The 15,156-nt window shown below is 53.1% G+C and overlaps 7 protein-coding genes across 7 annotated transcripts; 5 read left to right on the forward strand and 2 right to left on the reverse strand.

Moving 5' to 3' along the window:
• The first annotated feature begins 30 nt into the window (after positions 1–30).
• On the forward strand, positions 31–1,168 carry P152DRAFT_419338 (putative cutinase 3). The gene is made up of 3 exons (XM_033677125.1): positions 31–413; positions 462–671; positions 728–1,168. Exons 1-3 carry the CDS (start codon positions 238–240, stop codon positions 1,083–1,085), a joined length of 744 nt encoding a protein of 247 aa, XP_033532903.1. The 5' UTR covers positions 31–237; the 3' UTR covers positions 1,086–1,168.
• A 382-nt stretch (positions 1,169–1,550) lies between these two features.
• P152DRAFT_459674 (flavin-nucleotide-binding protein) lies at positions 1,551–2,661 on the forward strand. The gene is made up of 2 exons (XM_033679732.1): positions 1,551–1,641; positions 1,694–2,661. The coding sequence occupies exon 2, from the start codon at positions 1,759–1,761 to the stop codon at positions 2,509–2,511; it is 753 nt and encodes a 250-aa protein (XP_033532904.1). The 5' UTR covers positions 1,551–1,641; positions 1,694–1,758; the 3' UTR covers positions 2,512–2,661.
• P152DRAFT_459675 (uncharacterized protein) lies at positions 2,283–4,852 on the reverse strand. Its single transcript, XM_033679733.1, has 3 exons — positions 4,047–4,852; positions 2,532–3,998; positions 2,283–2,399 (listed from the first exon to the last, which is right to left on the reverse strand). The coding sequence occupies exons 1-2, from the start codon at positions 4,572–4,574 to the stop codon at positions 2,727–2,729; spliced, it is 1,800 nt and encodes a 599-aa protein (XP_033532905.1). The 5' UTR covers positions 4,575–4,852; the 3' UTR covers positions 2,283–2,399; positions 2,532–2,726.
• An 825-nt stretch (positions 4,853–5,677) lies between these two features.
• P152DRAFT_67441 (uncharacterized protein) lies at positions 5,678–6,609 on the forward strand. The gene has a single exon (XM_033683160.1). The coding sequence runs from the start codon at positions 5,841–5,843 to the stop codon at positions 6,561–6,563; it is 723 nt and encodes a 240-aa protein (XP_033532906.1). The 5' UTR covers positions 5,678–5,840; the 3' UTR covers positions 6,564–6,609.
• Positions 6,610–7,562: 953 nt separating this feature from the next.
• On the reverse strand, positions 7,563–9,441 carry P152DRAFT_438385 (uncharacterized protein; the record flags this gene model as incomplete). Its single annotated transcript, XM_033677605.1, has 2 exons — positions 7,563–9,074; positions 9,137–9,441. 2 exons carry the CDS (start codon positions 9,439–9,441, stop codon positions 7,745–7,747), a joined length of 1,635 nt encoding a protein of 544 aa, XP_033532907.1. The 3' UTR covers positions 7,563–7,744.
• Positions 9,442–9,607: 166 nt separating this feature from the next.
• P152DRAFT_67459 (uncharacterized protein) lies at positions 9,608–10,122 on the forward strand. Its single transcript, XM_033683161.1, has one exon. It carries the CDS (start codon positions 9,774–9,776, stop codon positions 10,062–10,064), a length of 291 nt encoding a protein of 96 aa, XP_033532908.1. The 5' UTR covers positions 9,608–9,773; the 3' UTR covers positions 10,065–10,122.
• A 515-nt stretch (positions 10,123–10,637) lies between these two features.
• On the forward strand, positions 10,638–11,951 carry P152DRAFT_399631 (rab-type ras small GTPase; the record flags this gene model as incomplete). Its single annotated transcript, XM_033676527.1, has 5 exons — positions 10,638–10,705; positions 10,804–10,838; positions 10,906–11,000; positions 11,109–11,429; positions 11,547–11,951. Coding segments are annotated over 5 exons (924 nt in total), but the record flags the coding sequence as incomplete, so codon positions are not given.
• Between the last annotated feature and the right edge of the window lie 3,205 nt (positions 11,952–15,156).

Genomic DNA, 15,156 nt, shown 5'->3' on the forward strand with positions numbered 1-15,156 from the left:
TCCGAACATGGATGGGCGCTAGGGAAGTATGCAAGGCACAGCTTTGAAGGCCACTAAGAGATGCCATTTTACGGACACTGAGATCCGGCTTGGTATGATTTCTGCAGCCGTGTATAAGAGCAGGTGGCGTCGCCATGAGACAAAAGGAGGGGTTGTAGTGATTCGTGTTTCTGAGAAGCTGGCCAGTTCTCCTTTCGTTAGACGCTTTTCTAAACTTCTATCATTCTTTTCCCCACTATGAAGTCGCTTCTTTCCATTGTAGCACTCGCCGCTACGGCCGCCGCCGCACCCACCGGTGACCTTGAAACCCGTCAAATAGGCAGATGTAGTATGACCTGCAACGAGCTCGAGAGGGGAAGCTGCGCGGAGGTCATCTTCATCATGGCCCGGGCATCAACCGAGCCAGGTAACATGTATGAGTTGTTATAGAAGGCACCATATCTCATTACTGATGCATCCAGGGGAATGTCCGTCGGCCCGGCGGTGTGTTCTGACCTGAAGCGGGCGCACAATACCATTTGTCAAGGTGTCGGTGGTGCTTACACGGCTGGCCTGGCGGACAACTTTGGGAGACTGAACACGTCCCCAGCCGCCATCCAGGAGGCGACGAAGATCTTCAACCAGGCGGTCCAAAAATGCCCCCAGTCCGTTATTGTTGCGGGAGGCTACAGGTAAATGCTCAGTAATTGACAGTCTCTTCAAAGCGCTGACCGCACCCGATGTACAGCCAGGGTACCGCTGTGATGCACAACACCATCTCTGGGCTGCCTCCCAACATCCAAGAGAAGATCGCGGGCGTCGTCCTCTTCGGCGACACTCGCAACGAGCAGGACAACGGACAGATCCCCAACTTCCCGCGCGAAAAGGTCAAGATCTTCTGCAACACGGGCGACCTGGTCTGCTCCGGCTCCCTGACCATCACTATGTCCCACTTCATGTACAGCGGCGATGTCCCCGACGCGGTGAGGTTCCTTTCGCAGCAGATCGGTGGAGGGGGTGGTGGCTCTTCCGGTGGCAGCGGACTCGGTGGTCTGCTTGGAGGCGGCAGTTCCGGCGGATTTGGTGGTTTGTTCGGTGGAAGTTAGTGAACACGGCTATTTCGATGTAGTCCGAAGACTTCATTGATGGACAGACGCAGGTTTACCGTTTACAGAGGGGTCTCTTTTCCATCCAACTAAATACACTCGTTTAAATTTAAGGTTGGACTGCCCTCCTTAGACCCTTGCTGCTGTGAATGTATCCAATGCAATTCCACAAGCCAGTCCAGCCAGATCCATTACACTACGTTAGTTCTTTTAGAGCTGTCTATTCCCGCCTCCGGCCTTCCCACTGTTTCTCACAACAGTGGAGTATCCGTACGGGGGAATGTCATTCAGATAACGCGCGAATACGGAAAACTAAGCCTAATCTAGCAGCTCTATCCGAGTTGTGCCCCGCGTCCCATGCATTTAGTCGGGTTGTAGGACTGTTGTTGACTCATAGGACAGACAAAGTCTCATGAGTCAAAGTTCTGCAAATCTCGACTTCCTAAACATTTAAATCGAGGAACATATTAAGGCGACTGAGGCCTCACCACGAAAATGGCGCAACCAGAATATGCTCAGACACCAAGGAACTCTGTGAATCGCAAAAAGCAAATTGGTATCCCATCTACATAAACCCTGTCCCCACGCCGAAGCTAACGGACCAATAGCACACTATGATTACCAAACAATCCATTCCATCATCGACACCGTCCCAGTGCTTCATGTCTCATTCATGCCGAAGGATGAGCAAGATGGCTTTCCGACCATCCTCCCAATGTTAGGCTGCACAGGGAATTTCGAAACCCGATATCTCCCTAACAGCCAGGCTGCCGAACCCGGCACCGACGGTCCTGGAGCCTTTCCTGAGGATGACAACCGCTCTCCCGATGAGCCTGACCCGTCTCAGGGCCCTCGCACGATATACATTCACGGACACGTATCTGCGCGTCTATTGAAACTGCCAACTAGTGACGACCCTGCCCCAAGCCCTGCGCCAGTGTGCATCGCAGCCACGCACATCGACGGCCTTGTGCTGGCGTTGACGCCCTTCCACCACAGCTGCAACTACCGCAGCGTCGTCGTCCACGGCCTTGCGACCCTCGTGATAGACCAGGACGAGAAAGACTACGCCATGCACCTGATCACCGACAACGTGCTGGCGATGCGGTGGGCGAACTCGCGAACTCCGCCGACGAAGGCGGAGTTGCAGAGCACGTCGCTCTTGCGGATTGATATCGTCAACGCCAGCGCTAAGATCCGCATTGGGGGACCGAGTGATGACCGGCATGATTTGAAGGACGAGGAGGTCACCGGTGGGGTTTGGGCGGGGACGGTGCCGATGTATTTGCAGTATGGGGAGCCGATCGAGAGTAGCTATAATCAGGTCAAAACGGTGCCGCGATATCTCGAGGAGTGGAGGAGGAAGGAGAATACGGAAGCGAAGGAGAATGCTGAGCAGGCTGTGAGGGAGGTGAAGAAGAAATGAGTTTCGAACGCTCAACTTACCATGTATTCATGTGTCGGTTAAGATGGCTTAAGTCGCGACGACTAGACCTCTTCCCCATGTGGGCGTCGTCATTGCATAGATGCTCTCCTAGATACTATCATGCCAACTAGTGTAGACTTTCGTTCCTTGATCTTCGCCATTGTGGCCAACTGGTGAAAGAAGAGCTCAAACTCGCTTTTTAGACTAGGTCGTCTTCATCCGTGAGAGCTACTTTGATCAGCCATATGCGACATGTTCTGATCATCCACGTTGTGAGAGTTCATGTGTAGCCCCGAAACCATGACATTCTGTGACATTGCAGCGGCGTCATCGTGGTTGGTTGGTATCTGGTGTTGATCGTATGGTTCGTCTGGGTCCGCGAAGGTCATGAACGAGGCATTTTGTATGGCTTCTGCGAATGCTGTGTCATCGGGAGTAGAATCCATAACTAGCCCTGTGGGATCGGAGAGGTTATGGAGCGCTAGTTGTTGGGACCATGAAAGATGAGCGGTTGATGATTGGTTGAAGTCCCCAGAGAGGTCGGTTGGCATCCCAGCAAGGCCGTCCATACCAGAGAGGTCGTGACCAAGTGCTGCTTCTTGCTGTTGATGGGTTGTAGCTTGGTCGAAGGTATCGAATGTCGAGTCCATTTCCGCAATTAATCTTGGGTCCAATGGAACTTCATAGTGTACGATCTCCGGCATAGGAGAGAAACTGATCTCCTCGTCATTCGGAAAGGATATTTGACTGTGAGACAGTGGATCATGCGTGTCATGCATGTCTGTTTGAGCGTCCCGCATAGCGAATGACTCTTGAGTTGCCGGGATAAACCCGTTGGATTCAGTCGGGATCGGCTCTGGCTGGGTAGGAGTCTCCGAAACTCTCTCCTCGAGATCTCGCGGTACCGGGGACGGATCGTCTTTCCGACTCGGAATAGGCTCTCCTTTAGATGCAGCTTTGGCAGCAGAATCCTTGCATTCCGGACAATTCTTGATAACAAGACTGACAGTCTCTTTGATCCGAACCCAATGATATTTGTCTGCAATCGAAGCTGTCGACTTGTTAATGCCACCATGGTGCATCAGATGAATCTGTCGAGCGACTTCATATTGACGCAGAGGATCAGATATGACTTCCTTGTCTTTCAACATCAACTTCTCGGGCTCATTGTCGATGGCAGGTATCAGCTTGTAGTGTGTGGCAGCACTACGAAGCCGACTCTTCTCTGCACGATCGGCTCCGTTAGGATATTTCCCATGCCTAAGGTAGAACTTGATCTTGTCGAATCTCTCCTCGGTGACAAACTCGTCTCCTTCTAGCCCTAGATCCCGACCGTAGATGATTGCATCCACCAACTGGTCGGGAGACGATTTGAGGTTTCCACAACCTTTCACTCGGCCGATACGCTTGAAGCCTAAGGCATCCCAAATTTTACAGGACGCTACATTGGTCTCATAGACAAGATTGAAGACCGAGTAGGTGTAGCCCTAATGACGTTAGAAAATGTTGCTCTCAGAGCAATGCGAGATACTTACTAGCTTTGGAGCCCATTCCAAATACGCTTCTCCCATGAGTCTTCCAACGCCTCGATTTCGCGAGGCATCCGTCACAAGGAAACCGCCAGTACAGACATGACTCGACCTTCCAGGGTAATTGGGCTTGATGTAGAAACTCCCAAGACACTCCTTATGCCAGTCGCAGCCCTTATGAGCCATCCGTCGCAAATCAGCGGCGTTGTCAACGTCACCTAGCAGCATTACGGCTCCGAAGTTCGCAAACCAGTAAGGTCCAAAGGTCTCTAGTGTCATCGGATCAATCATAGGATACGTGTCGCCTTTTTCGATTTCCTTGTTCAACTCCTCGCACAGGTAAGCAAGGAGTGAGACTGGCACTTCGCTTGACGATGAAAATGGCACGATGCTAGCAACGGTGATTCTGTCTCGCAGTGTGACTTGGCGAGAGACAATATCAATTGGAAAGGGGCTTCCAGCCGTGGGAAAAGGAGGCTCCCCCGACCTGCGGTATATGACCGGTGCGGTCGGGTCATCAGGCACAGCCGGCATTGCGGGAGAATCTCGAGAGCAGTAGATCGAGTTGGTTCGCTAAGATACATGTTAATATTTTGTACTTCTGTGCTTAAAACTTCATCGACCCGACTTCCGAAACTCAATCAACAGCTTGCCGAGGCGAAATAGCCCAGCAGCCCAGCAGCCTTGTCTGACACCGAAGCATGAGAGCGTGGCTGGAGGACACGCCAACCTTTCAACGACAAAGTTGAGCAATCAATGTGGACAAGCAAAGACTCTCAAAGCAGCATCAAACATCAGGAAACATCGACAGAAGGGAACGGAGGAAGAAATAGGGGGTAAATACCTGTAGTGAGTGTGGCTGTATTTCTGATATTGGCGGCCGTATCTCCCAGCACGAATCTTGCAACGTGAAACCGCGAAAGCGGAAATCCGCGTTTCGGTTCAGCCACATCATGTGATGCTACACCATGTTATGAAACCACAACCTCACCCACTCCATGTACTCTAACCGGACATTGGTCTCGCGTCTGTTTATATGCCGCCTCCCCTCCAAGCCCCGACCTCCAACCTATCCCTCATTTTGAAATCGTCTAGGTCTCCTTATGCCACCCATTGCTTTGACAAGTCTGAATAATTCGTTATTCCGATAGCCTCGTGCGCTATCGCTTAATCGTCCCGTCGTCCTCGATTCCAGAAGATGATCCACACGGTACAGGTAAGTGCCGCCATACGGTACTTCATTAGCGCACGTGTTTGCTGAGAGTCCTATGGCTTTTTATGGTTCCGGTCACCCTGTTCCCGTTTCTATTGCCCTACTTTCTTTTCCCCAGATCAGTTAAACGAAGGCACTCTCTTCTCCAGTTTTGCAAGCGATGACGATGAATCTTGACATTTCGACTGAATGGCTCGTTACCGAAACGAACCCTGTTCGAAGGGTAGTGGGTATGGATTTCGAACGGTGTGTCGCGCTGCATAACCAACTCGTCGACCTTTCATGGACAGGAGTACCATTAGAAGCCCGGGGTCGTCAGACTTGGTGGAAGATGCATTTCCAGGAAGCGGAGGTCCTTGCCTTCCACGGACGATACGATAGTTCAGTCATCGAATTCCTAAAGCGGGTCCGCTTCCATGGCTTTCTGGCCTATTTCCATATGGGAGTCGTCGGGCCGGAAATGCATTGGGATATGTCCTTAGAGAGCTATGTACCACCGGACGGAGATCCTAACCTGAAGGACCGTTTTGTGGCCCTATACAAACCCTGCGATATAGATACTATCTCACATCCAGGATCGCTTTTGTATGATAATCGGTTCCTTCGAATGTACTGACATATATACCTTACTAACAGCATATAATTACGACCAGAAGACTCACTTAGCAGTTGTCCAAACGTCTATTCACGACGAAGAACCATTTGAGCCCGACGTCATATGGATACCATCGGATGTTATCCTTAGCGGTTGGATTGAAATGGTTATCCAAGGCCGGGTTTGTATCTGGGACCCGAAATCGGCGGAATTAGATCCGTACGCTGATGTACTCGGAAGCTGGGTACGCCATCTTTACAGTCCTATTGCACTCTCCGATACTATTCGAGCATTCGATCGTCTCGCCTCCGCCATAGAATCAAGGATGGTGGACTCTACCGGTATTATGCATCGCGAGCCAGCCGAACCCGGTATATTTAACACCGAATTATTACCAGAAACGACGATATCCGAGTTCGTCCGTAGTTTTCTACTCCAAGCTCAGAAACTGAAAGCCAAATATCTCGCTCCAGGATTGCAACTATGCACTCCCTCTGAATACGAAAACCAACCGTTCGGATCTGATCGGGACGACCCCGACTACTCTAGTTTCCAGCCCTTCCTGCACCTTTTACTGACGACCCAAGCTGCGTTCCGTTCTCTAGTTTCTACTGGCCGTATGAGAACACAAGCCACCGCGCGGGCCTATACTAAGGACCAGATCCACTATGGCTGGAGCATGCTGAACTGGTTTTACCGTATAAGATTGGGCTAAACAGCCGACGAGTCGTGCTTTCGTCGCCAAAATAACCGACCAGTAGCCTATCATAATATGCTATGTATATGACATTAGTTATAATCATTTCGTCAACGCACGTAGAACCCGCATTCCATTGATTTTCGAGAACTGGGCGGGTATGATTGAAAGAGGGGATTGGCTAGTAGACGAGCATGGTGTCGTTGGTGACATTGAAAAGTATCGCGATGCGGACACAAAAGAGCACTGGCCGCAGTACATGGTCCCAGTGACCTGGTGAGACGGGGTATCTTTTCGAACCTCATATCTTCCTAGTGTATACATCCGCTAAGGCAGTGCTATCACTATTTCGTACCTTTCTCTCAATTCATCTGTCAAGCAGGCCTTAAGCCAAACCTCCTCTACGTCGTCCAGCAGTCTCTAGAATACCAGTTCTCTGCGGCACAATAATCGCTGGCCGACCCACAATATCCATGGTTCGAGCAGCAGGGCCCGAACTGCGTTCCAGGGCAGATTTTATTCCCTGCAAAGAGAAGTCCGCATTCTCCGGTCATGCTGAGCCCACCGTCTTCTGTATCACACTCGCCAGAGTAGCGATCTAGATACAGTGAACTCGTTTTGAGTTATCCGCTCACACAACGAATGAAACACTTTTACCTACCAAAGACCATTGATCGCGCGGCTTTGAGGGGGAATCCGGGCATTGTTCGGCATCTTTATCCACTGAATACCTCTGGTACACCAGACGTCTGAAGCTCAATAAGGGAATCAGGCTGAAGAAGCATAGGAAGTCGCGAGGAAAGGGACTAAATGAACCCGCTGCATTTGCTTCACAGACACGGACCGTATTGCGGCAATAGGTATTACCCAGCGGAACTGCCGACTGCAACGCAATGAAAACAGCAGCTGAACCACTTCCATATAATGTATCCGATTGGCAACATCTCGTCACGAGGTTCTCGGTCAATATCTTGAAGACTTGGCTCAAGCACACTGGAAGGGAGAAAGAAGACCCCTAGGGAGTATGTAGTTTAACCATAAGGCTATCATCAAGACAATCTTGCGGTTGGCAACCCAGTTCTACCTCCCTCCAGCAAACCGGTACCCCATGCGTCCAAGAATCGTCAAATCGTACATATCGTAACAACGTAACAACCTCGCATCGTAACCGATCTAGTGGCCTCAGACTATCCACTCCGTCACTTCTGTCCCGACGACACCACCTCTCCCAACACATCAATCTCCCTCACCTCATCCAGCTTACTCGTCCCACCCTCCACCACTTCTGTCCCACCCATCACCTCCACCGCCATCCACCCTCGAATTCCACCCCCATCCCTCGCCAAAATCCTCCAATCCCCTCTCTTCTCCCCCACCCCGACCTCCCCCTGCACCTCCCCATCCGCTAAACCCCTCGCATTCGGCGGCCCCACTTCCATCCCAATGTCCCGCAGAAACTCCACGATTGCCCGCTGGTTCAGCCGCAGTAGCCGCGTAGGCTCACCGCCGCCGCCGTTGAACATCCGCCGCGTGGCGCGCGGGAACAGGATCGCGAAGTCCGATTGGTAGAGGTGCGCAGAGTTAGCCGGGTAGAAGAGGCGCGGGCCGGCAACGTCGATCGGGGTGGGGGTGAAGGCGTGCGGGTTGCGGAGCGAGGTTTCCGTAGCCGGGGTAGGGCAGAGGGCACGTTTCAGCCGATCGAGGTTGGCGGGCCACTCTGCGAAGGCGGCTGAGAGGAGCGCGAGGGTGGTGGAGCCGGCGGAGGAGGAGGGGGTGGCGTAGCAGGGGAGGGGCATCTGGCTGAGGCGGAAGGTGTAGGGGGAGTCGAGGGGCATGGCCCACATGTCGAGGAGGACGAGGGGGGAGGAGGGGGTGATTTGGCGGGCGATGGAGGAGGTGGCGGAGGGGGTGAAGAGAGGGGTGTATGGCGGGTGGAGTGAGGTGGAGTTGCCATCAGGGTCGTCGGCAGGGATGCGCCAGTAGGTGGACTTGACCAGTTGGACGACCGAGGCAGAACCGAAGCTGTGACCGGCCCAGATGATGGAACCGGGCTCGTCGACACTAAGCCGGTGTACGAAGATAGAGAGTACCTCGTTGGTGTCGGTTTTGCGAAACCGGGTGCTGTTAGGGTCGAGGTTGCGAACTGAAACGCCTGCGTTGATTTTGAGCAGCGCACTATGAATCAGGCCCAGCTCCCAGAGCCGGATGCGCATTTGTCTGTCACGGCCTCGGTAGACAATGTCGATAGCCGTGTGCGGAATGCGGTTGTAGGTGAGGACTTTAGGGGGATGTTCGTCCGTAGCTCGAATATAGGTGATGGCCGCGCTTCGGTCCCGGTGATCTGGCGCAATGACAACCACACCGTAGCTAGCTACCGCGCCCAATATCCACGAATATGTGTTTCTACAGCCTGCAAGGCCGTGTGAGAAGATCATCACCGGCCACTTTCCAGATGACGTCTGTGGAGGTAGAAGCATGGCATTTCGACGGACTGGTATCGCGATATAATACAGAACATGCGATAGAAACCTCCTGCATCGCTGTTAGTGTTGGACGCCTGGGTCGGGACCTGCAACACCGGGAAGCCTTACGCAAGGTGGTCGGACACGGCAAAATTGATCCCTAGATATCGAGCGTATGCTCTCATGTATGCACGCTGGGGATCCGGTATCCATCGCACCGACTTCGTCGATGACGCCGGTTCGCACGGGTAGAAGATTCGAAAGACAACGGTATGAATGTCAGCATCCTCAGGTTTCGGGCTCGGGCTGTGTAAGTCTGCAATAGGGATTTCTACATCACAGCTCCCAACGGCGTAGGGACCACTGTGAGAGGGAAAGGATCCGATGGGAGCCACTTTGGATAGGAGCCATCTCAGAGGCGTTGCGAGCGTCATGAGCTCGAGGACCGTTCGACCTCAAAGGATGGAAATGGTGAAGGTAACATTAGCGATAACTGAGGATGATAGGACGCGCCCAGGGAGAATGGTAGGATGCGGAAGATGAGCAAGGAGGTATCTGCAGTAGAACTAGAGTTGAAATGACGGCGAAGATTTTCAGGACTTGATACATGCTAGGCCACAATGTAAGTAACATTCTGCCAATCGGGAGGAAGAAGCAGCAAGGAGACCACACGACAAGAACGACAAGAACGACAAGAACGAGGATCGGAGACAGCTGTACGTATGGATAGGTATGTCGTGGGAAGTATCAGCGCAGAAGATTTGCGATGGGAACTGCGATACGATATCGAGTAGTCGACGTCCTCCTTCGGCCTTGCCAAAAAATAACTGGTAGGTACCTGTATCAAAGTACAACAGTACCTGTGCCACATAATCCCGACTATTTCATTCTGTTTCATTGCGTAAGTATCCCCATTGGCAGTTCATTGTATATCAGTCTTCAACGTCTCCTCGATGATGCAGCCATGGTGGTGGCAGTCTCCCACTTCGGGGGGACAGTGTTCCTAGGAAGCAGCTATGGTGCAATTCTGTTCATGTGTCGACTGCAGCAATGGTAGCCCAGCTTTGATATTATTATTACATCCTGTCAAGATCTAATACGGACTTATCCAATGCCTCTGCGTGTATAAAAAGGGAGGAAGACATGAAGACGGGAGTTGTGGGGTGGAAAGGGGGGCAGGAGCGACCCCCCGGCCCGGCACGGCTCTTTCCTTCCGCTGATCCCTGTCAAAATCCAATGTCATCGTCTCTGATATCAGAATTCAGACCTCGTGCTGTACATCTCACCTTATTATGTGCCTTAGATCAGTCTCCAACCTCTCTGTTCCTTTCATATCAGGTTCATGTTAAATTTCTGCGTGGCCTAGCCTTCCCTCCGCTTCTGTATATACCCTTGCTTCCATCCACGTACATGTAGACCCCCCCTATCCTTGTGAGCATCCGTCATCACCACCCCCGGAGCGACACCCCGAACCCGGAACCGCCATAGCCCAGCATGGCGCGCCAACGCGCCGCGTCGACGACGTCGACGAATTCCTCCACGAATGCTAGAGACCAGGTTCGCCCTACTTCCGCCGGAGACCGGTAACTTTATATGCTAATCGGTATCTGGGTGGTAGCATCCGCAGCAACAGGAGTTGGGAAGCATGTACGATTACCTGGCGAAGATAATACTATTGGGGCCCAGTGGGTGCGGGAAGTGAGTGGAATTTTGCTTCAGAATGCATCGGGGGGAATGTCCACCATCGAGTTGACTACGCGACTAGAACGAGAGGCTTATTGTGTGGTGTGCTATAGGTCATGTCTGTTGCATCGGTTTGTCAAGGACGAGTGTATGTTCACTCTTATTAGCGACCGAATCTACGCGGAAATACGATCGCGATCCTAACGAAACAATAGGGCGTGTACTCTCGTCACACACCATCGGCGTTGAATTCTCCTCGAAGATCGTCAAAGTCGGCACCGGCGCTCGGCGCAAACGCATCAAGTTACAAGTACGCTCCTACAGTCTTTCACCATCTATAATGGCCTTCCACGCCATTTTCTACTCCCCCCAGGACCATACGATGTACAAGGGCACGCCTAACATCTTCCGCCAACAGTTATGGGACACCGCCGGCACCGAACGCTTCCGCTCCGTCTCCCGCTCCTACTACCGCGGCGCCGCCGGCGCCATCCTCGTCTACGACATCGCCTCCCGTGCCTCCTTCTCCGCCCTCCCAACCTTCCTCCACGACGCGCGCGCACTCAGCTCTCCACAGCTCACCGTCATCCTCGCTGGTAATAAAGCCGACCTCTCCGAGCCGACCTCCAGCCACGGCGGCCCCCCCTCTGAAGAAAACCTCATCGACATGCCCAGCACGCCGACCGCCAGCAGCTACGACAGCCGGCGCAGCGCCGCGTGGAGCACGATGACGCCGACGGTGAGCGCGTCGGGGAAGGAGCGGGACCGCGATAAGGAGGCGCACGGGGCGGTGACGCCGGGGTCGACGCGGTCGAACCGCACGGGCACGCTCTCGGGGCTGGGGACGATGCACGAGGCGACGCAGGCGCCGGAGGGGCGGGAGGTGAGGGTGGAGGAGACGGCGCGGTGGGCGGCGGAGAACGGGGTGCCGGTGGCGGTGGAGGTGAGCGCGCTGACGGGGGAGGCGGTGGAGGAGCTGTTCACGCGGCTGGGGCGGATGATTCTGACGAAGATTGAACTTGGGGAGATCGATCCGGCGGATCCGAGCCAGGGGATTCAGTACGGGGACTGGGGGGATACGGGGAGCGTGCGGAGCGGGATGACGGTGGAGGATGCGGGAATGAGGCGGAGGGGAAGGAGGAGGGGAGAGGGGACGGGGAGGTGGAGGGAGGGGATGAGGGAGTGGGAGGAGGTGTTTCGGTTGGATTCGGGGAGGAGAGGGGCAGGCGGCGGCGGCGGTGGTGGTGGGTGCAATTGTTAATGTGGAGGAGCGGGACAGAACCGGAGGGGAAGCATAGTCGCGGAGTCTGTTGCCTACGTTGGATTGAAAGTGTTGGATACCCTATAGCAGCGTCGGCGTCAGGGTCTCAATGAGACAGCGGTAGTAATAGGGTCAGCCATTGGCCTGTGCCAATAATAGTCGATATATCCCCCTCGATCTGGCTAGACCGTGCTTCCTGCGCGACCTCCTCGTTTGTCGGTACCGAGGCTGCTGTATCGTCGATCCTCCCTGTCCCACTCGAACACGACTTCCAGAACACCGCAGGATCATGGATGACTCCCCGCGCTGTCTCGTCCCTCTCGGAAACTACGGAGCCGTTTCATCCCCTGGTGGCCTGCCCAACCTACTCAGCTGGGTTTCGCGTCGAGTGGTGTTTAGTCAGGCGGGATCCGATCACTATGGGTGTGGACCGATCTTGGTTAGCCGTACGCCGCCGACGCGTGCCACGGCATGGCGCGATTGGAGTTGCCGAGTCGCGTGTAGGAAGAGGGGAGGTGGAAGTGCCGTGGAACGCGGTTCAGGTGCTTCTTCCGCGGTACCTATCTGGATGTACGAATTCATCCCGGTGGACTGAGATGGAGGTTGTCATACGGGATGCATGGACACGGGGACGGAGAGGAGAGTTGGACTTTGGTTAGTAGCAGTATGTGCTTCGGATATTGGGGACAGATGGGGTTGGAGGATCAGGATGCTGGTCGAGTTTCCCATGCCGTGATATCAATATCCGATTCAATAGGATGACTGACGAGAACAGTGTCACTCTGTGTGACTGAATGCAGTGGCATTTACACGAACCCATGAACGCTCTACGTAGAATGTATGACCATCGCTCTATCATACTTGAATACTTGAACCCGACCCGGGATTGGGATCGTTCTTGTTCATCTGGGCGTAGATCATTTTCTGGCAAGGCAACACGCCATCGCCCATACATCGCCATCTTATGTTTCACACCAACATTTCTTAGCCCCTTAATAATCACTAATTAGCAAATCTCGCGCATGCAGCCTCGTTCTCTCATCTTGGCGCCAAGCCTTACTGGTACGACGCGCTCCACTATATGAACGCCAAATCCACCCCATGACTGACCGGTATTGCACTCGGTATAAATGCGGCGAGTTTTCCAGGCTCACCAGTCGTCGGGAGGGCTGGCGGACAGGAAGCCCTCTATTTTATATTGTGGAGGATCGCAACAGGTCTCGGCGAAGGCTAGGATTCAGGTCTTGTGCAACCGCCCTCCGCGGATAGACACGACAAGAAGTAATTCCTGTATCAAACGAAGTCGAACCGAAATTTTCTGCAATTTCAGATACGGTGTCGGATACATATCAGCAGGTTTAAGAACGATGGTTCAGCTGTATCGACAGGGTCGACGGGTTAGCTCCCCTAGTTAGCCATCTATTCTATATCGATTCCATCTGGCCAGAGTGCACCGAAAATAGCGTCTCAGAATTAGCATGCCTGAATTATATGGTTCATCAGAAGGAAGGGGTAGAGTCGTAGGGACTATGTACATTGTAGTCAGCCTAATTATTGAGCCATCAAGCGACCGCACATAGTGGTCAGATCAGTCGACGGCCAAGGCGCCATCCGCCCGAGAAATAGTCAGGGGACTAACTCCTTCGAAGCTTCGATGGAGAAGGTTCTATTCTCTGTGGACGAAGGACTGAAAGCGGAATAGATAAGCCGAAGCACGCACTCCCTTCCGGTGCTGACTCCTGAGTTCTGGCGGGAGTGGAGTGAACATCGATTCCCTGGATGGATGGAGAGGAATCTCGGAACGACAGAAAATAAAGCCTGATCATTAGACACGATTCTTGGCAATACTAGCTGGGTACGTTAGCGGATTCGCCGGATATTTCTGTTGTTCTGGAAATGTTGGATCATGATCCATAGATGTACTAGTGTTGTACTCCGTAGTCCGTACTGAAGTAGGAATACTTGGGGATAACAGGGATGACCCACCAGGCACACTGACCTGTTGCGGATCTCACCTTACCATCACGACATGTACGAAATATGATACCCATGCTCTTTCCATTCACGTGGTATGCTGAAGGAATGATCGCCAATTTGGGGCGCTCAACTGGGGATGGCGCCGAATACATGTTAAAAAACTTGAACTTTAAATGAAGACTCTGATTTAATTACCGGTACTATGTCCACCGGAACGGTTCGACAGATCACACCAACCCCAGCTGCGACGGTCTCAAGTTAGTTCCAGTGTCGCGTGGAGTGCAGAATGGGGAAGTTGGAGACCCCATTCTATTCCATTCTACTCCATTTCACCGTACACTAAGGAAGTCACTATACGATGAATGTACGACGGGAACCAACAGCTAGTCACCTTGTTGTCGATCCACCCCCGCTCAAACGTACATGGTACTTCAGATACATGGAAGTTTTCAACCTGTCGCAGTCGATCATGATGCCAAACCGCCGAGGGACAAGACCTTCGAGAATTTCTTCGCCAAGTATCGGGCTTGTCATGGCCCACTCAATCGCACGCACTCCCCGTCCTCCCTGTCGCGCTTGTCAGCCTGTGGATTGCCTTTGCATGTTTTTGGCGAAATCGCTTGTCTGCGAGATCTAGTTCTGGGCTGGACGCCTCCCGTCCTTGGGCTGACCACCACAAGAATTCTTGTCGATGAGCCTCATCGGGCATCGCCTTGCCAGCTGCTACGCAATATGATTATCCCGATGGTGACATGGAACGCGACCATCAACAAAAAGACAACAAGCAGACAATACTAGAAAGGTTCCCCTCAGCGCTCAATTCGCTGCCGGAGAAATTGCCCTCAGATACGATGCAATCTGTTGTTGTGCTATGTGCGTCTCAGGAGCCAACGAGTAGGACAAGCCCGATATTCTCATTTCGATATCTCTCCGTATGACATTATCGTCGATTCGTCGCCCACTGGGATATCCAGCCTCCAACCCATCCCTCCGCCACGGACTAGCCGGTCTGGTAGAGCCGCGGCAATTTGCTGCAGATTGCAACCCGAACCCTGACATTTCTATTGCTCCATAACTTCCATGGTCTTAAAGGCGGCACTTTACTCGAGAAGGTTGTCGATTGCCACCCCCAGGAGAATCGGCTGATCCCAGCCTCCCGTCCCTGCCAACGCCCAGGATAAGACTACCCCCAACCGTCCCTAACCAATTGCGGGGAGTCTGGGGAATC

Source organism: Eremomyces bilateralis (assembly GCF_010015585.1).
Source record: "Eremomyces bilateralis CBS 781.70 unplaced genomic scaffold P152scaffold_14, whole genome shotgun sequence".
Taxonomy (NCBI): Eukaryota; Fungi; Ascomycota; class Dothideomycetes; order Eremomycetales; family Eremomycetaceae; genus Eremomyces; species Eremomyces bilateralis.

Coding starts and splice junctions, on each gene's coding strand:
- P152DRAFT_419338 (XM_033677125.1), top strand. CDS start 238: ATGAAGTCGCTTCTTTCCATTGTAGCACTCGCCGCTACGGCCGCCGCC. Junction 414..461: donor TCAACCGAGCCAGGTAACAT/GTATGAGTTGTT, acceptor TGATGCATCCAG/GGGAATGTCCGTCGGCCCGG. Junction 672..727: donor ATTGTTGCGGGAGGCTACAG/GTAAATGCTCAG, acceptor CCCGATGTACAG/CCAGGGTACCGCTGTGATGC.
- P152DRAFT_459674 (XM_033679732.1), top strand. CDS start 1,759: ATGCCGAAGGATGAGCAAGATGGCTTTCCGACCATCCTCCCAATGTTA.
- P152DRAFT_459675 (XM_033679733.1), bottom strand. CDS start 4,574: ATGCCGGCTGTGCCTGATGACCCGACCGCACCGGTCATATACCGCAGG. Junction 3,999..4,046: donor TGGAATGGGCTCCAAAGCTA/GTAAGTATCTCG, acceptor TAACGTCATTAG/GGCTACACCTACTCGGTCTT.
- P152DRAFT_67441 (XM_033683160.1), top strand. CDS start 5,841: ATGATAATCGGTTCCTTCGAATGTACTGACATATATACCTTACTAACA.
- P152DRAFT_67459 (XM_033683161.1), top strand. CDS start 9,774: ATGGGAACTGCGATACGATATCGAGTAGTCGACGTCCTCCTTCGGCCT.